This window comes from Anomaloglossus baeobatrachus, chromosome 2 (genome assembly GCF_048569485.1).
Source record: "Anomaloglossus baeobatrachus isolate aAnoBae1 chromosome 2, aAnoBae1.hap1, whole genome shotgun sequence".
In the NCBI taxonomy this organism is placed as follows: domain Eukaryota; kingdom Metazoa; phylum Chordata; class Amphibia; order Anura; family Aromobatidae; genus Anomaloglossus; species Anomaloglossus baeobatrachus.
Genome location: NC_134354.1, coordinates 786,092,006 through 786,109,224, shown reverse-complemented (window position 1 = coordinate 786,109,224; position 17,219 = coordinate 786,092,006). Strand labels below are relative to the sequence as shown.

At 47.2% G+C, this 17,219-nt stretch overlaps 1 protein-coding gene across 1 annotated transcript in view; it reads left to right on the top strand.

The window, feature by feature from the left end:
• The window catches only part of LOC142290045 (uncharacterized), a 56,105-nt gene that overhangs the window by 2,245 nt on the left and 36,641 nt on the right, over positions 1-17,219 (top strand). The window contains exons 2-7 of the mRNA XM_075333990.1: positions 7,629-7,798; positions 7,874-8,075; positions 12,288-12,485; positions 12,691-12,792; positions 13,923-14,103; positions 14,719-14,828. Of these exons, the coding sequence (XP_075190105.1) occupies positions 7,673-7,798; positions 7,874-8,075; positions 12,288-12,485; positions 12,691-12,792; positions 13,923-14,103; positions 14,719-14,828 (919 nt within the window). The 5' untranslated portion in view covers positions 7,629-7,672. The remainder of the gene's footprint in view (positions 1-7,628; positions 7,799-7,873; positions 8,076-12,287; positions 12,486-12,690; positions 12,793-13,922; positions 14,104-14,718; positions 14,829-17,219) is intronic.

Below are 17,219 nucleotides of genomic sequence, written 5' to 3'. Positions count from 1 at the left end.
CCTCTTATCTATCTATCTATCTATCCCTCTATCTATCTACCTTCTATTTATCTATCTATTATCTGTCTATCCCTCTATAGATCCATCCATTTATCTATCTATTCAGCTCTTTATCTATCTATTCATGCTTCTATCCATCCATCCGTTCTTCCGTCCACCATCTATCCATCTATATATACACATCTACCCATCCTTCTATCCATTCATCTATCATCTATCTATCCATCTACCTATTCATCTATTCATCCATCCATCTAGATGGATACCTACCCATCCAGCTATCCTTCTGTCCATCTACCCATCCATCTATCCTTTATCTATCTGTCCATCCATCTATCCATCTGTTTATATACATCTATCCATCCATCTACCAATTCATTTATCTGTTCATCTACCCATCCATCTGTCATTTATCCATCTACTGTGTATGTATGTGTATATATATATATATATATATATATATATATATATTATGAACCTGTATAAGTTTAGTGTCACTATGAAATCCTATTTTCAGGTCAATTTTATTGTAAAATTAATGCTGCAAAAACAGACTAATGTTGTAGTTGTGTTCTGGGAGATGCCGGGTCACCCGGCCGCCCCCCACCCCCGCGCCCCTCTTACGTTGGGTCACAATGGCAGCTGTGAATACACTGATTGCCGCATGTTATTCTTACTCTCAGCTGCAACATTTAAAAAAAATTACCATTTTTCAAGTTCTCCCCCACAAAGATGTGAGTTACCCCATAAGAGTAGATCAGCTACATCCATAGAATCAGTCCCTTATTTTTTGATGACATAATTGGGCGCAGTCCTTCCCCCCTGGATTTTTCGGCGCTGTCAGTAAATGTCTTCACCTCTCTTTGTACCTCTCCATCTGTATTTACGGGGTTTCAGTCCCGCCCGGCCCGGGATTAAGGCGATCTATAAAAAGAAAGGCATTTGCTGTGATGTCTTTCTATCCTCATTCCTGAGAACGAGCGGCTTCTGTTCTCTAGAGATTCAGGTGTTTTGTCACCGGAGAGAATAGAATAAAAACAGTGAATCAGATCTGACGTAAAATGAAGGGTTGAAAGGTGGCCGCCTGAGGCGCGGGCCTGGGAATGGGTGTGAATACCCCCAGTACAGGTGTATATATATATATACACGGCATATGTACATACAGAGCAGTGATGATCTCTCTTGGTGTCTTCGACAAACACGCAGGTAATTTTTTAGGAAATATTTTTTTATTATTAATTATTAGAATAATTAGCGCTATGAGGACCTGTGCGCTGCAGTGTGGCCCAAATCCCCTCCTGCCGCTCCTCTCTCCGTCTTCCTGCCACTCCTCTCTCCCGTCCTCCTGCCGCTCCTCTCTCCCGGCCTCCTGCCGCTCCTCTCTCTGGCCTCCTGCCGCTTCTCTCTCCCGGCCTCCTTCCGCTTCTCTCTCCCGGCCTCCTGCCGCTCCTCTCTCCCGGCCTCCTGCCGCTCCTCTCTCCCAGCCTCCTGCCGCTCCTCTCTCCGGCCTCCTGCCGCTCCTCTCTCCCGGCCTCCTGCCGCTTCTCTCTCCCGGCCTCCTGCCGCTCCTCTCTCCCGGCCTCCTGCCGCTCCTCTCTCCGGCCTCCTGCCGCTCCTCTCTCCGGCCTCCTGCCGCTCCTCTCTCCCGGCCTCCTGCCGCTCCTCTCTCCGGCCTCCTGCCTCTCCTCTCTCCCGGCCTCCTGCCGCTTCTCTCTCCCGGCCTCCTGCCGCTCCTCTCTCCGGCCTCCTGCCGCTTCTCTCTCCCGGCCTCCTGCCGCTCCTCTCTCTGGCCTCCTGCCGCTTCTCTCTCCCGGCCTCCTTCCGCTTCTCTCTCCCGGCCTCCTGCCGCTCCTCTCTCCCGGCCTCCTGCCGCTCCTCTCTCCCAGCCTCCTGCCGCTCCTCTCTCCGGCCTCCTGCCGCTCCTCTCTCCCGGCCTCCTGCCGCTTCTCTCTCCCGGCCTCCTGCCGCTCCTCTCTCCCGGCCTCCTGCCGCTCCTCTCTCCCGGCCTCCTTCCGCTTCTCTCTCCCGGCCTCCTGCCGCTCCTCTCTCCGGCCTCCTGCCGCTCCTCTCTCCCAGCCTCCTGCCGCTCCTCTCTCCGGCCTCCTGCCGCTCCTCTCTCCCGGCCTCCTGCCGCTTCTCTCTCCCGGCCTCCTGCCGCTCCTCTCTCCCGGCCTCCTGCCGCTCCTCTCTCCGGCCTCCTGCCGCTCCTCTCTCCGGCCTCCTGCTGCTCCTCTCTCTGGCCTCCTCTCTCCGGCCTACTCTCTCTGGCCTCCTGCCGCTCCTCTCTCCCGCCACTCCTCTCTCCCTCCCCTCCTCTGTCCCGCCGCTCCTCTCTCCGGCCTCCTCTCTCCAGCCTCCTGCCGCTCCTCTCTCCGGCCTCCTCTCTCCGGCCTCCTGTTGGACCTTGTGAGTATTATGCCAGTTCTGTAGTCACCACTGACAGTCTGTGATGGAAATCTGTGTGATATTCTGGTCTCGGTGACCATGTGGGGTGTGGGGTCAGCGCAGGACGTGACCGCAGATCGGACTTGGCAGGGGTGAAGGCCTCAGATATGTCAGTGATCAGCATACCCGGGAAGGTCACAAGTCCTGGCACCCGGCGCTTATATATATGTGTCAACAAGTCTCACCCTTCACCCATATTCCTGTACACAGGTCCCTGAAGACGGGTACCATGGTGGGCATCAGCAAATTTCTACAGAAATCCCCAAAATTCCTTTTAATTCTGTGTCAAAAAATGTGGACACATTTCTGACTCCTCTTCAGTCGTCACTCAGCTTTTCCACAATCCAGAATGGCAGAAATGTCCTGCAGCAAATTAGATAATAAGAATGTACATCCTTAGTGCAAACTCCTGGGCCCTGTTACATGTGTATTGGGGGCCGTCCAGTCTGCGCTGCGTATTACAGGGGGCTGGTTGGTGACTATATGTTTTGGATCGGGGGTCTCAGGGCTTTATTTAGGAGGTCTGGTTGTGGTATGATGTTGGATTCTGATGTTTGGTGTTTGTTAGTTTAGGGGTCTGGGATCTGTATTTATTTAGGGGTCTGGTCTGGGATCTGTATTTATTTAGGGGTCTGGGATCTGTATTTATTTAGGGGTCTGGGCCAGGGTCTGCATTAATATAGGGGTCTGGTCTGGGATCTCTATTTATTTAGAGGTCTGGTCTGGGGTCTGAATTTATTTAGGGGTTTGTTTGGGGTCTTTACTTATTTAGGTGTCTGGTCTGGGGTCTGTATTTATATAGGGATCTGGGGTCTGAATTTATTTAGGGGTCTGGTCTAGGGTGTGTATTTATTTACAGATCTGGTCTGGGGTCTGTATTTATTTAGGGGTCTGGTCTGGGGTCTGTGTCTATTTAGGGGTCTGGTCTGGGATCTGTATTTATTTAGGGGTCTGGTCTGGGATCTGTATTTATTTAGGGGTTTGGTCTGGGATCTGTATTTATTTAGGGGTCTGGTATCTGTATTTATTTAGGGGTCTGGTCTGGGATCTGTATTTATTTAGGTGTTTGGTCTGGGATCTGTATTTATTTAGGGGTCTGGTCTGGGATCTGTATTTATTTAGGGGTCTGGTCTGGGGTCTGTGTCTATTTAGGGGTCTGGTCTGGGGTCTGTGTCTATTTAGGGGTCTGGTCTGGGATCTGTATTTATTTAGGGGTCTGGTCTGGGATCTGTATTTATTTAGGGGTTTGGTCTGGGATCTGTATTTATTTAGGGGTCTGGTCTGGGATCTGTATTTATTTAGGGGTCTGGTCTGGGATCTGTATTTATTTAGGGGTTTGGTCTGGGATCTGTATTTATTTAGGGGTCTGGGATCTGTATTTATTTAGGGGTCTGGGCCAGGGTCTGCATTAATATAGGGGTCTGGTCTGGGATCTCTATTTATTTAGAGGTCTGGTCTGGGGTCTGAATTTATTTAGGGGTTTGTTTGGGGTCTTTACTTATTTAGGTGTCTGGTCTGGGGTCTGTATTTATATAGGGATCTGGGGTCTGAATTTATTTAGGGGTCTGGTCTAGGGTGTGTATTTATTTAGGGGTCTGGTCTGGGATCTGTATTTATTTAGGGGTCTGGTCTGGGATCTGTATTTATTTAGTGGTCTGGTCTGGGATCTGTATTTATTTAGGGGTCTGGTCTGGGATCTGTATTTATTTAGGGGTCTGGTCTGGGATCTGTATTTATTTAGGGGTCTGGTCTGGGATCTGTATTTATTTAGTGGTCTGGTCTGGGATCTGTATTTATTTAGGGGTTTGGTCTGGGATCTGTATTTATTTAGGGGTCTGGTCTGGGATCTGTATTTATTTAGGGGTCTGGTCTGGGATCTGTATTTATTTAGGGGTCTGGTCTGGGATCTGTATTTATTTAGGGGTCTGGTCTGGGATCTGTATTTATTTAGTGGTCTGGTCTGGGGTCTGTATCTAGGGGTTTGGTCTGGGATCTGTATTTATTTAGGGGTCTGGTCTGGGATCTGTATTTATTTAGGGGTCTGGTCTGGGGTCTGTGTCTATTTAGGGGTCTGGTCTGGGGTCTGTGTCTATTTAGGGGTCTGGTCTGGGATCTGTATTTATTTAGGGGTCTGGTCTGGGATCTGTATTTATTTAGGGGTTTGGTCTGGGATCTGTATTTATTTAGGGGTCTGGTCTGGGATCTGTATTTATTTAGGGGTCTGGTCTGGGATCTGTATTTATTTAGGGGTTTGGTCTGGGATCTGTATTTATTTAGGGGTCTGGGATCTGTATTTATTTAGGGGTCTGGGCCAGGGTCTGCATTAATATAGGGGTCTGGTCTGGGATCTCTATTTATTTAGAGGTCTGGTCTGGGGTCTGAATTTATTTAGGGGTTTGTTTGGGGTCTTTACTTATTTAGGTGTCTGGTCTGGGGTCTGTATTTATATAGGGATCTGGGGTCTGAATTTATTTAGGGGTCTGGTCTAGGGTGTGTATTTATTTAGGGGTCTGGTCTGGGATCTGTATTTATTTAGGGGTCTGGTCTGGGATCTGTATTTATTTAGTGGTCTGGTCTGGGATCTGTATTTATTTAGGGGTCTGGTCTGGGATCTGTATTTATTTAGGGGTCTGGTCTGGGATCTGTATTTATTTAGGGGTCTGGTCTGGGATCTGTATTTATTTAGTGGTCTGGTCTGGGATCTGTATTTATTTAGGGGTTTGGTCTGGGATCTGTATTTATTTAGGGGTCTGGTCTGGGATCTGTATTTATTTAGGGGTCTGGTCTGGGATCTGTATTTATTTAGGGGTCTGGTCTGGGATCTGTATTTATTTAGGGGTCTGGTCTGGGATCTGTATTTATTTAGTGGTCTGGTCTGGGGTCTGTATCTAGGGGTTTGGTCTGGGATCTGTATTTATTTAGGGGTCTGGTCTGGGATCTGTATTTATTTAGGGGTCTGGTCTGGGGTCTGTGTCTATTTAGGGGTCTGGTCTGGGGTCTGTGTCTATTTAGGGGTCTGGTCTGGGATCTGTATTTATTTAGGGGTCTGGTCTGGGATCTGTATTTATTTAGGGGTTTGGTCTGGGATCTGTATTTATTTAGGGGTCTGGTCTGGGATCTGTATTTATTTAGGGGTCTGGTCTGGGATCTGTATTTATTTAGGGGTCTGGTCTGGGATCTGTATTTATTTAGGGGTCTGGTCTGGGATCTGTATTTATTTAGGGGTCTGGGATCTGTATTTATTTAGGGGTCTGGGCCAGGGTCTGCATTAATATAGGGGTCTGGTCTGGGATCTCTATTTATTTAGAGGTCTGGTCTGGGGTCTGAATTTATTTAGGGGTTTGTTTGGGGTCTTTACTTATTTAGGTGTCTGGTCTGGGGTCTGTATTTATATAGGGATCTGGGGTCTGAATTTATTTAGGGGTCTGGTCTAGGGTGTGTATTTATTTACAGATCTGGTCTGGGGTCTGTATTTATTTAGGGGTCTGGTCTGGGGTCTGTGTCTATTTAGGGGTCTGGTCTGGGATCTGTATTTATTTAGGGGTCTGGTCTGGGATCTGTATTTATTTAGGGGTCTGGTCTGGGATCTGTATTTATTTAGGGGTTTGGTCTGGGATCTGTATTTATTTAGGGGTCTGGTCTGGGATCTGTATTTATTTAGGGGTCTGGTCTGGGGTCTGTGTCTATTTAGGGGTCTGGTCTGGGGTCTGTGTCTATTTAGGGGTCTGGTCTGGGATCTGTATTTATTTAGGGGTCTGGTCTGGGATCTGTATTTATTTAGGGGTCTGGTCTGGGATCTGTATTTATTTAGGGGTTTGGTCTGGGATCTGTATTTATTTAGGGGTCTGGGATCTGTATTTATTTAGGGGTCTGGGCCAGGGTCTGCATTAATATAGGGGTCTGGTCTGGGATCTCTATTTATTTAGAGGTCTGGTCTGGGGTCTGAATTTATTTAGGGGTTTGTTTGGGGTCTTTACTTATTTAGGTGTCTGGTCTGGGGTCTGTATTTATATAGGGATCTGGGGTCTGAATTTATTTAGGGGTCTGGTCTAGGGTGTGTATTTATTTACAGATCTGGTCTGGGGTCTGTATTTATTTAGGGGTCTGGTCTGGGGTCTGTGTCTATTTAGGGGTCTGGTCTGGGATCTGTATTTATTTAGGGGTCTGGTCTGGGATCTGTATTTATTTAGGGGTCTGGTCTGGGATCTGTATTTATTTAGGGGTTTGGTCTGGGATCTGTATTTATTTAGGGGTCTGGTCTGGGATCTGTATTTATTTAGGGGTCTGGTCTGGGGTCTGTGTCTATTTAGGGGTTTGGTCTGGGATCTGTATTTATTTAGGGGTCTGGTCTGGGATCTGTATTTATTTAGGGGTCTGGTCTGGGGTCTGTGTCTATTTAGGGGTCTGGTCTGGGGTCTGTGTCTATTTAGGGGTCTGGTCTGGGATCTGTATTTATTTAGGGGTCTGGTCTGGGATCTGTATTTATTTAGGGGTTTGGTCTGGGATCTGTATTTATTTAGGGGTCTGGTCTGGGATCTGTATTTATTTAGGGGTCTGGTCTGGGATCTGTATTTATTTAGGGGTTTGGTCTGGGATCTGTATTTATTTAGGGGTCTGGTCTGGGATCTGTATTTATTTAGGGGTCTGGTCTGGGATCTGTATTTATTTAGGGGTTTGGTCTGGGATCTGTATTTATTTAGGGGTCTGGTCTGGGATCTGTATTTATTTAGGGGTCTGATCTGGGGTCTGTGTCTATTTAGGGGTCTGGTCTGGGGTCTGTGTCAATTTAGGGGTCTGGTCTGGGATCTGTATTTATTTAGGCTCCTTCAGCGAGCTCATTCTGAAGCAGGATTTGTAACTCTTATCTGTCTTTTGAGGTAACTGAGAATCCATCAGGGAGCTCATTCTGATGGCAGGATTTGTAACTCTTATCTGTCTTTTTCTGAGCTCCTCTCAGCTGATTTATGACTCCAGACCACATCAAAGTTGAATGTGCAGAGAAAGAAAGAGCCGATAGAGGCAAAATGTTGCAGAATTTGTAATGGAACCCAATTGTAAAAATGATTTTTAGCCCCAAATACATGCATTTGTATATCCAACCTCTTTAAGCTTTATTTAAAGGGACTGGCCCTTTAAGAGCACATATAGAGACAATGACATGCTCTAATATTTTATCTCCACAGGTAACTTGTGAAAAGTATCAAACTACAAAACTACGACGCAAAAGATGGTCGGACTGAAGCCCTCCGAGGTGCCCCCCACACTGACGGTGAAGTTTGTGGGTGCAGGGGCGGCGGCCTGTATTGCCGATTTAGTCACCTTCCCCTTAGACACGGCGAAAGTCAGACTGCAGGTAAATAGGACACGACCCGATGGGGGGAGGTGTGTAAATATATGCAAAAGTCTTCACTCCCTGTCCTCTCTGCAGATCCAGGGGGAGGCGCAGACCAGCGTCCGAGTCGTCCAGTATAAGGGGGTGATGGGGACGATCTCCACCATGGTGAAGATGGAGGGGCCGGCCAGTCTCTACAATGGGCTGGTGGCCGGGCTGCAGCGGCAGATGACCTTCGCCTCCATCCGCATCGGGATGTACGACTCCGTGAAGCAGTTTTACTGTCGGCAGTCAGAAAGTGAGCGACGCGCGTTACCGAGAAACGTTCAGTATGTTCTGTCAAAGCCCCAACCCGTGTTTGGGGTCTTCCTGGGGAGGGAGGGAGGACTGTCATTTAAGTGCCCTATATAATAAAATGTGCCCATAATAGCGGCAGTCACAGTATAACTTAAATAGTAACATCTCAGCGACCCCATAACAGTGACATCACAGTGCACCCATAATAGTGACCTCACAGTACAAGCAGTACAAGTGACATCACAGTGCACCCATAATAGTGACATCACAGTGCACCCATAATAGTGACATCACAGTGCACCCATAATAGTGACATCACAGTGCACCCATAATAGTGACATCACAGTGCACCCATAACAGTGACATCACAGTGCACCCATAATAGTGACATCACAGTGCACCCATAACAGTGACATCACAGTGCACCCATAATAGTGACATCACAGTGCACCCATAATAGTGACATCACAGTGCACCCATAATAGTGACCTCACAGTGCACCCATAATAGTGACATCACAGTGCACCCATAATAGTGACATCACAGTACAAGTGACATCACAGTGCACCCATAATAGTGACATCACAGTGCACCCAAATAATGACATCACAGTGCACCCATAATAGTGACATCACAGTGCACCCATAATAGTGATGTCACAAACCACCGGGGGGGTCACTCAGAAATCCCCCGCGCTGGCTACCAGTACGTCACAATCGGGGGGTAACAAGTGGGGGTCACCCCTCCTTTATACCTCCCGACCGACAGACAGAGCACGTGACGCGCTCTCTAGCGCCCCTCTTATAGTCAGGCCAATTATGGAATTGCCCGACCATAAGCAAGGAGGCCGCTATACTACTTATGCCGATTATTGAAGGGTCCCCGGTGAGAGTAAGGTATATATTCCCCCGACCTCCGCGGGCGGAATATATAAAATCTCCCCGAATCTCACTGGCCTCCCCACAATAATCCTTGGCACAATTCGCTGCCACCAACCGATTTACGGTAACTATTAGCCGAACACACAGACGTGGGATTCAAGATCGAGATAACAGAACAGCCCAAGATTAATTATATAATTTAATCAGCCTAAAGCACACTAGAAACTACAATATATACAATAGGGAATCTACAGAATATACATATGTCAGAGTACAGTTACAATCAAAGCATGGGTTACAAACAGGCATACACAGTTCCAGCAGTTACCTTGTTGCGTCTGGCCACAGGGGGGCGCTGTACCCAGGTTTCTAGGATCCTTCCCACAGATGTTTCCTACACGTGCCCCCAGCGAAAAGAACACTGGAAAATGGCCGAAGTAGGGTTATCAACCTGGGCAGATCCAGGTCCCCTCCTACCTTAGTGACCTCACAGGGAGCACTGCTCCACCCCTGGCTTGAGTTATGGACAATCCACAACATGGAATATGGGCCATAACTCTGCCTGGGAGCGTCGTAGGCGGACGCCAATGCTCTCATTGTGACAGTTATGAATTTAGCTACAGAACGAGGGGACTCATGACCTGTCTGCCAGTTCCCCATTGGCTGATATCACGCCTGGGGCATTTCCCAATGTCCTGCTCCCATAAAAAGGGTGTGCCGGCATCGTCCGCATGCGGAGACACCATTTTTATGGTTGCCATATTTATCGGAAATATGGCTTGCGAGATATGAACCATTTTTTACTGGAGTCGTTCTGTCTAGCTAGTTCCATAGCCTTGCTAATGAGATACAACTCTTGTTACAGGGTGACGGCAGGGAGTCATCCTGTGTCCATTGTTCCCACACCACCTCATCTCCATATCACAGGACATGGCCATGGAGGTGTAAGTGGAACACTGAGAACAAGAAGGGAGGGGGGCACTGCCAGGGAGTGATGAGGGATTATGACTGGAGTCATAATTCATCTTCATATCCCGGGATTTGCCTCACAAGTGACATCACAGTGCACCCATAATAGTGACATCACAGTGCACCCATAATAGTGACATCACAGTGCACCCATAATAGTGACATCACAGTGCACCCATAACAGTGACATCACAGTGCACCCATAATAGTGACATCACAGTGCACCCATAATAGTGACCTCACAGTGCACCCATAATAGTGACATCACAGTGCACCCATAATAGTGACATCACAGTACAAGTGACATCACAGTGCACCCATAATAGTGACATCACAGTGCACCCATAATAGTGGCCTCACAGTGCACCCATAATAGTGACATCACAGTGCACCCATAACAGTGACATCACAGTGCACCCATAATAGTGACATCACAGTACAAGTGACATCACAGTGCACACATAATAGTGACATCACAGTGCACCCATAATAGTGGCCTCACAGTGCACCCATAATAGTGACATCACAGTGCACCCATAACAGTGACATCACAGTGCACCCATAACAGTGGCATCACAGTGCACCCATAATAGTGACATCACAGTGCACCCATAATAGTGACATCACAGTGCACCCATAATAGTGACATCACAGCGCACCTATAATAATGACATCACAGTGCACCCATAATAGTGACATCACAGTGCACCCATAATAGTGACATCACAGTGCACCAATAACAGTGACCTCACAGTGCACCCATAATAGTGACATCACAGTGCACCCATAATAGTGACATCACAGCGCACCTATAATAATGACATCACAGTGCACCCATAATAGTGGCATCACAGTGCACCCATAATAGTGACATCACAGTGCACCCATAATAGTGACATCACAGTGCACCCATAACAGTGACCTCACAGTGCACCCATAATAGTGACATCACAGTGCACCCATAATAGTGACATCACAGTGCACCCATAACAGTGACATCACAGTGCACCCATAATAGTGACATCACAGTGCACCCATAATAATGACATCACAGTGCACCCATAATAGTGACATCACAGTGCACCCATAATAGTGACATCACAGTGCACCCATAATAGTGACATCACAGTGCACCCATAATAGTGACCTCACAGTACAAGTGACATCACAGTGCACCCATAATAGTGACATCACAGTGCACCCATAATAGTGACATCACAGTGCACCCATAATAGTGACATCACAGTGCACCCATAACAGTGACCTCACAGTGCACCCATAATAGTGACATCACAGTGCACCCATAATAGTGACATCACAGTGCACCCATAACAGTGACATCACAGTGCACCCATAATAGTGACATCACAGTGCACCCATAATAATGACATCACAGTGCACCCATAATAGTGACATCACAGTGCACCCATAATAGTGACATCACAGTGCACCCATAATAGTGACATCACAGTACAAGTGACATCACAGTGCACCCATAATAGTGACATCACAGTGCACCCATAATAGTGACATCACAGTGCACCCATAATAGTGGCATCACAGTGCACCCATAATAGTGGCATCACAGTGCACCCATAATAGTGACATCACAGTGCACCCATAATAGTGACATCACAGTGCACCCATAACAGTGACCTCACAGTGCACCCATAATAGTGACATCACAGTGCACCCATAATAGTGACATCACAGTGCACCCATAACAGTGACATCACAGTGCACCAATAATAGTGACATCACAGTGCACCCATAATAATGACATCACAGTGCACCCATAATAGTGACATCACAGTGCACCCATAATAGTGACATCACAGTGCACCCATAATAGTGACATCACAGTACAAGTGACATCACAGTGCACCCATAATAGTGACCTCACAGTGCACCCATAATAGTGACATCACAGTGCACCCATAATAGTGACATCACAGTGCAACCAGTGACATCTCAGTGGACCCATAATAGTAAAATCACAGCCAGTGACGTCACAGTCCACCCATAATAATGTAATCAGAGCACAGCTTTAATGGTGACATCATAGTACAGTGCCCCCATAATAATGTCATCATACAGTAGTACCCCTTACAAATATGAACACGAATCCTTCCTCACCCCCACACCTGACCATGATTACGAGGCCCTTTGCGTGTTGGACCCTTCAGACTGGCGCTGCTCACAGCTCTTGCTGCACACGCAGGACACAGTTGCTCACATTGGGGCACATTTATGGGGGTCTCCATTTATGGGGGTCTCTGGGCGAGAGCAGCTGTCTTTGTCCTGTAAAGTCTTTCCGGGCTTCTCCTTTATTTCTCCCTTTCTCCCTCCCTCTATTTTCCCAGATTCCGGGGTCGGGTGCCGCCTCCTCGCTGGCTCCACCACCGGGGCCCTGGCCGTCACCTGCGCTCAGCCAACCGATGTGGTGAAAGTGCGATTCCAGGCCGACGTCCGAGTCCTAGACGGCCACCGGAGGTACAATGGCACCGTGGACGCCTACAAGACCATCGCCAAGGAGGAGGGGGTCCGAGGACTGTGGAGAGGTGGGAGATCTGAAGATCAGTTCCTTGTAAATCCGTATAAATCCGCAGTCCCGAAATATAGCACCGATATCCCCTGCTTTACTCTGCAGCTTTCCATGATTTTTCTGTGCTTATGGCCACCAGGGGGCGCTATAGACACCACTTCTATATTGTTTAGATATGTATGGATAATAACCACATATGAACTTTTGTTTTTTCCACACAGGGACCGTCCCCAACATCACGCGGAACGCCATAGTAAACTGCGCCGAACTGGTGACCTACGACCTGATCAAGGAGGCCATCCTTACCCGCCAGCTCCTGACCGGTGAGGATCCTTCTGTACAGACATCATATCTCCTGACCCTGACGTCCTGGACACAGCACAGTGTAGATGGCAGCACATTATACCGCTATATAGTGATAATAGGGATCAACCGTCACATTCATTATTACCTGAGAAAGTCCCTGAGATAAGAGAGGACAACGTGTCCCAGCGAAACATTACTGATAACAAATCTCACCACTCCCAGGGCTATAAAATAACACCGCACATACACAGAAATAAACCAACACAACATCCGACTAAGGTGCACATATTTATATATAGGGGCAGTATTATAGTACAGTAGTTATATTCTTGTACATAGGAGCAGTATTATAGTAGTTATATTCTTGTACATAGGGGGCAGTATTATAGTAGTTATATTCTGATATATAGGGGCAGTATTATAGTACTTATATTCTGATATATAGGGGCAGTATTATAGCAGTTATATTCTGATATATAGGGGCAGTATTATAGTAGATATATTCTTATACATAGGGGCAGTATTATAGCAGTTATATTCTTGTATATAGGGGCAGTATTATAGTAGTTATATTCTTGTACATAGGGGCAGTATTATAGTAGTTATATTCTTGTACATGGGGCAGTATTATAGTAGTTATATTCTTGTACATAGGGGACAGTATTATAGTAGTTATATTCTTGTACATAGGGGCAGTATTATAGTAGTTATATTCTTGTACATAGGGGGCAGTATTATAGTAGTTATATTCTTGCACATAGGGGGCAGTATTATAGTAGTTATATTCTTGTACATAGGGGCAGTATTATAGTAGTTATATTCTTGTACATAGGGGCAGTATTATAGTAGTTATATTCTTGTACATAGGGGCAGTATTATAGTAGTTATATTCCTGTACATAGGGGGCAGTATTATAGTAGTTATATTCTTGTACATAGGGGCAGTATTATAGTAGTTATATTCTTGTACATAGGGGCAGTATTATAGTAGTTATATTCTTGTACATAGGGGGCAGTATTATAGTAGTTATATTCTTGCACATAGGGGGCAGTATTATAGTAGTTATATTCTTGTACATAGGGGCAGTATTATAGTAGTTATATTCTTGTATATAGGGGCAGTATTATTGTATTATCATTGTCTCCAGATAACCTGCCGTGTCATTTCGTGGCTGCGTTCGGCGCCGGCTTCTGCACGACCGTTGTGGCCTCTCCTGTGGACGTGGTGAAGACTCGATACATGAACTCTACTTCTGGACAGTACAAGAATGCCCTGAACTGCGCCTTTACGATGCTGGTTAATGAGGGCAGCCTGGCTTTTTACAAGGGGTAAGTAATGTCACCGGTGCATTTATACCGCAATCTCATGAACATATAACACAATCTCAGTGAGCTCAATGGTTACATAATAATAATAATGTGCCATGGGCAGAGGAGCGGCCCCCAAACCAAAGACCCTAAATTAAATTCTGACTTTTATGAGTGGTACGGCTGCATGTCAATACTGATAACACATTATATAATAATGGGGAGACGCTCGGGTCACCGGGTGCAGCGTGGGACGGGGGCCACGTAGGCCGCGCTTCTCCCATTACATAATGTGCCCTTAGTATTGACGTGCCACCGTCCCATTATTAAAGGTAATAAAAGTTCTATTTTAATTGAGGGTCTGTAGTTTGGGGGCCCCTCCTTTGCCTACGGCTCTTTGTGGTTATATAATATTTAACCCTTCGCTGACTGCGATCAGCGCCCAACTGTTGCTAAGGTTGCACGTCGGATCTCTGCTGTCAATTGATGGAACCATTCTCATTTTCCAGACGTCTCATTGTCACAAATCCTCAGCTGTGTGCAGTGATACATCAAGGTGGATGTCTCCGTTCACTGACAGCGTGCAGACATATTGAGGTCTATGAGAAATCCTCATTGCTTGCCTCCTTTCCGCAGGTTTGTCCCGGCGTTCCTCAGACTCGGCTCCTGGAATATCGTTATGTTCGTGAGCTACGAGCAGCTGAAGAGGGCGATGATGATGGTCCATGGCTCCTGGGAGGACCCCCACTAATGACATTTTTGGAGGGAGAACACAATATTTGCCCCTGACTGGTTGTTTGCCCCTGGGTGAGGGGTGAGAGGTCATACCGTCCGGATCCGTGCACAGTACGGGGGGGCGGCGCGGTGCCAGGTCCTGCAGGATTATATTACGGCATTATACGGAGGCGGATTATGCCGCTCTCCCAGTGGACGGGCATGTGCCGCCAGTCTCCGGTGACTGGAATTTGCTTTGTTTGCACCTAATATTAACTTTCTAGATGCCGTGTGGTTATAAACCCGGGCAAGGTCCAACAGGGCACGGAGCAGATCGTGGCTGGAATATACTATATACTGTATATACGGAGATTAAGTCCCATAATCCTGGGGTAAAGCTTATCCCAATGCCAGGGTGCCAGGAGGGCGCAGCACAGGGTGGCACTGATGCCCCTAATGACGGGGTGCAGCCACCAGGGGGCCCCAGAGCACAGGAGCAGCAGTGGGCCCCAATCTACAGCCATCTGCCAGTATGAATGGCGCGGTGCCCCCTGTCCCCCCAACAGGGTGAACCCTAATCCTATCAGCCAGCGATCAGCAGATCCCACCCGTATAAGCCAAACGTCTGGACGCCGAACACAGTCTTACAGGTCGGGAGTCACACCGGCAGAATCCATCACAGCGACCAATTCCACTGCCAGAATGAAGGGTCCACGCCCGACGCCCAGGAACCATTCCACGTCTCCACACAATGCGAGCGTCAGTTTACTGCTGCACTAATAAAAATGATCAAATACTGACCGACTCTGATATTAATGCTGTATCTAAGCCCACATACATATATCTGTGATACTCTCTATATCTGTGCCCACATGTGTGATACTGTCTGCATCTGAGCCCACATGTGTGATACTGTCTGTATCTAAGCCCACATCTGTGATACTCTCTGTATCTGAGACCACATGTGTGATACAGTCTGTATCTAAGCCCACCATCTCTAATACTGTCTGTATCTGAGCCCATTATGTGTGATACTGTCTTTGTCTGAACCCTCATCTGTGATACTGTCTGTATCTGAGCCCATCATCTGTGATACTGTCTGTATCTGAGCCCGTCATCTGTGATACTGTCTGTATCTGAGCCCATCATCTGTGATACTGTTTGTATCTGAGCCCGTCATCTGTGATAGTGTCTGTATCTGAGCCCATCATCTGTGATACTGTCTGTATCTGAGCCCATCATCTGTGATACTGTCTGTATCTGAGCCCGTCATCTGTGATACTGTCTGTATCTGAGCCCGTCATCTGTGATACTGTCTGTATCTGAGCCCGTCATTTGTGATACTGTCTGTATCTGAGCCCGTCATCTGTGATACTGTCTGTATCTGAGCCCGTCATCTGTGATACTGTCTGTATCTGAGCCCGTCATCTGTGATACTGTCTGTATCTGAGCCCGTCATCTGTGATACTGTCTGTATCTGAGCCCGTCATCTGTGATACTGTCTGTATCTGAGCCCATCATCTGTGATACTGTCTGTATCTGAGCCCGTCATCTGTGATACTGTCTGTATCTGAGCCCATCATCTGTGATACTGTCTGTATCTGAGCCCATCGTCTGTGATACTGTCTGTATCTGAGCCCATCATCTGTGATACTGTCTGTATCTGAGCCCGTCATCTGTGATACTGTCTGTATCTGAGCCCATCATCTGTGATACTGTCTGTATCTGAGCCCGTCATCTGTGATACTGTCTGTATCTGAGCCCGTCATCTGTGATACTGTCTGTATCTGAGCCCGTCATCTGTCTGTGTCTGAGCCCATCATCTGTGATAGTATCTGTATCTGAGCCCGTCATCTGTGATACTGTCTGTATCTGAGCCCATCATCTGTGATACTGTCTGTTTCTGAGCCCATCATCTGTGATACTGCCTGTATCTGAGCCCGTCATCTGTGATACTGCCTGTATCTGAGCCCGCCATCTGTGATATTGTCTGTATCTGAGCCCGTCATCTGTGATACTGTCTGTATCTGAGCCCGTCATCTGTGATACTGTCTGTATCTGAGCCCATCATCTGTGATACTGTCTGTATCTGAGCCCGTCATCTGTGATACTGTCTGTATCTGAGCCCGTCATCTGTGATACTGTCTGTATCTGAGCCCGTCATCTGTGATACTGTCTGTATCTGAGCCCGTCATCTGTGATACTCTCTGTATCTGAGCCCGTCATCTGTGATACTGTCTGTATCTGAGCCCATCATCTGTGATACTGTCTGTATCTGAGCCCGTCATCTGTGATACTGTCTGTATCTGAGCCCGTCATCTGTGATACTGTCTGTATCTGAGCCCGTCATCTGTGATACTGTCTGTATCTGAGCCCGTCATCTGTGATACTCTCTGTATCTGAGCCCGTCATCTGTGATACTG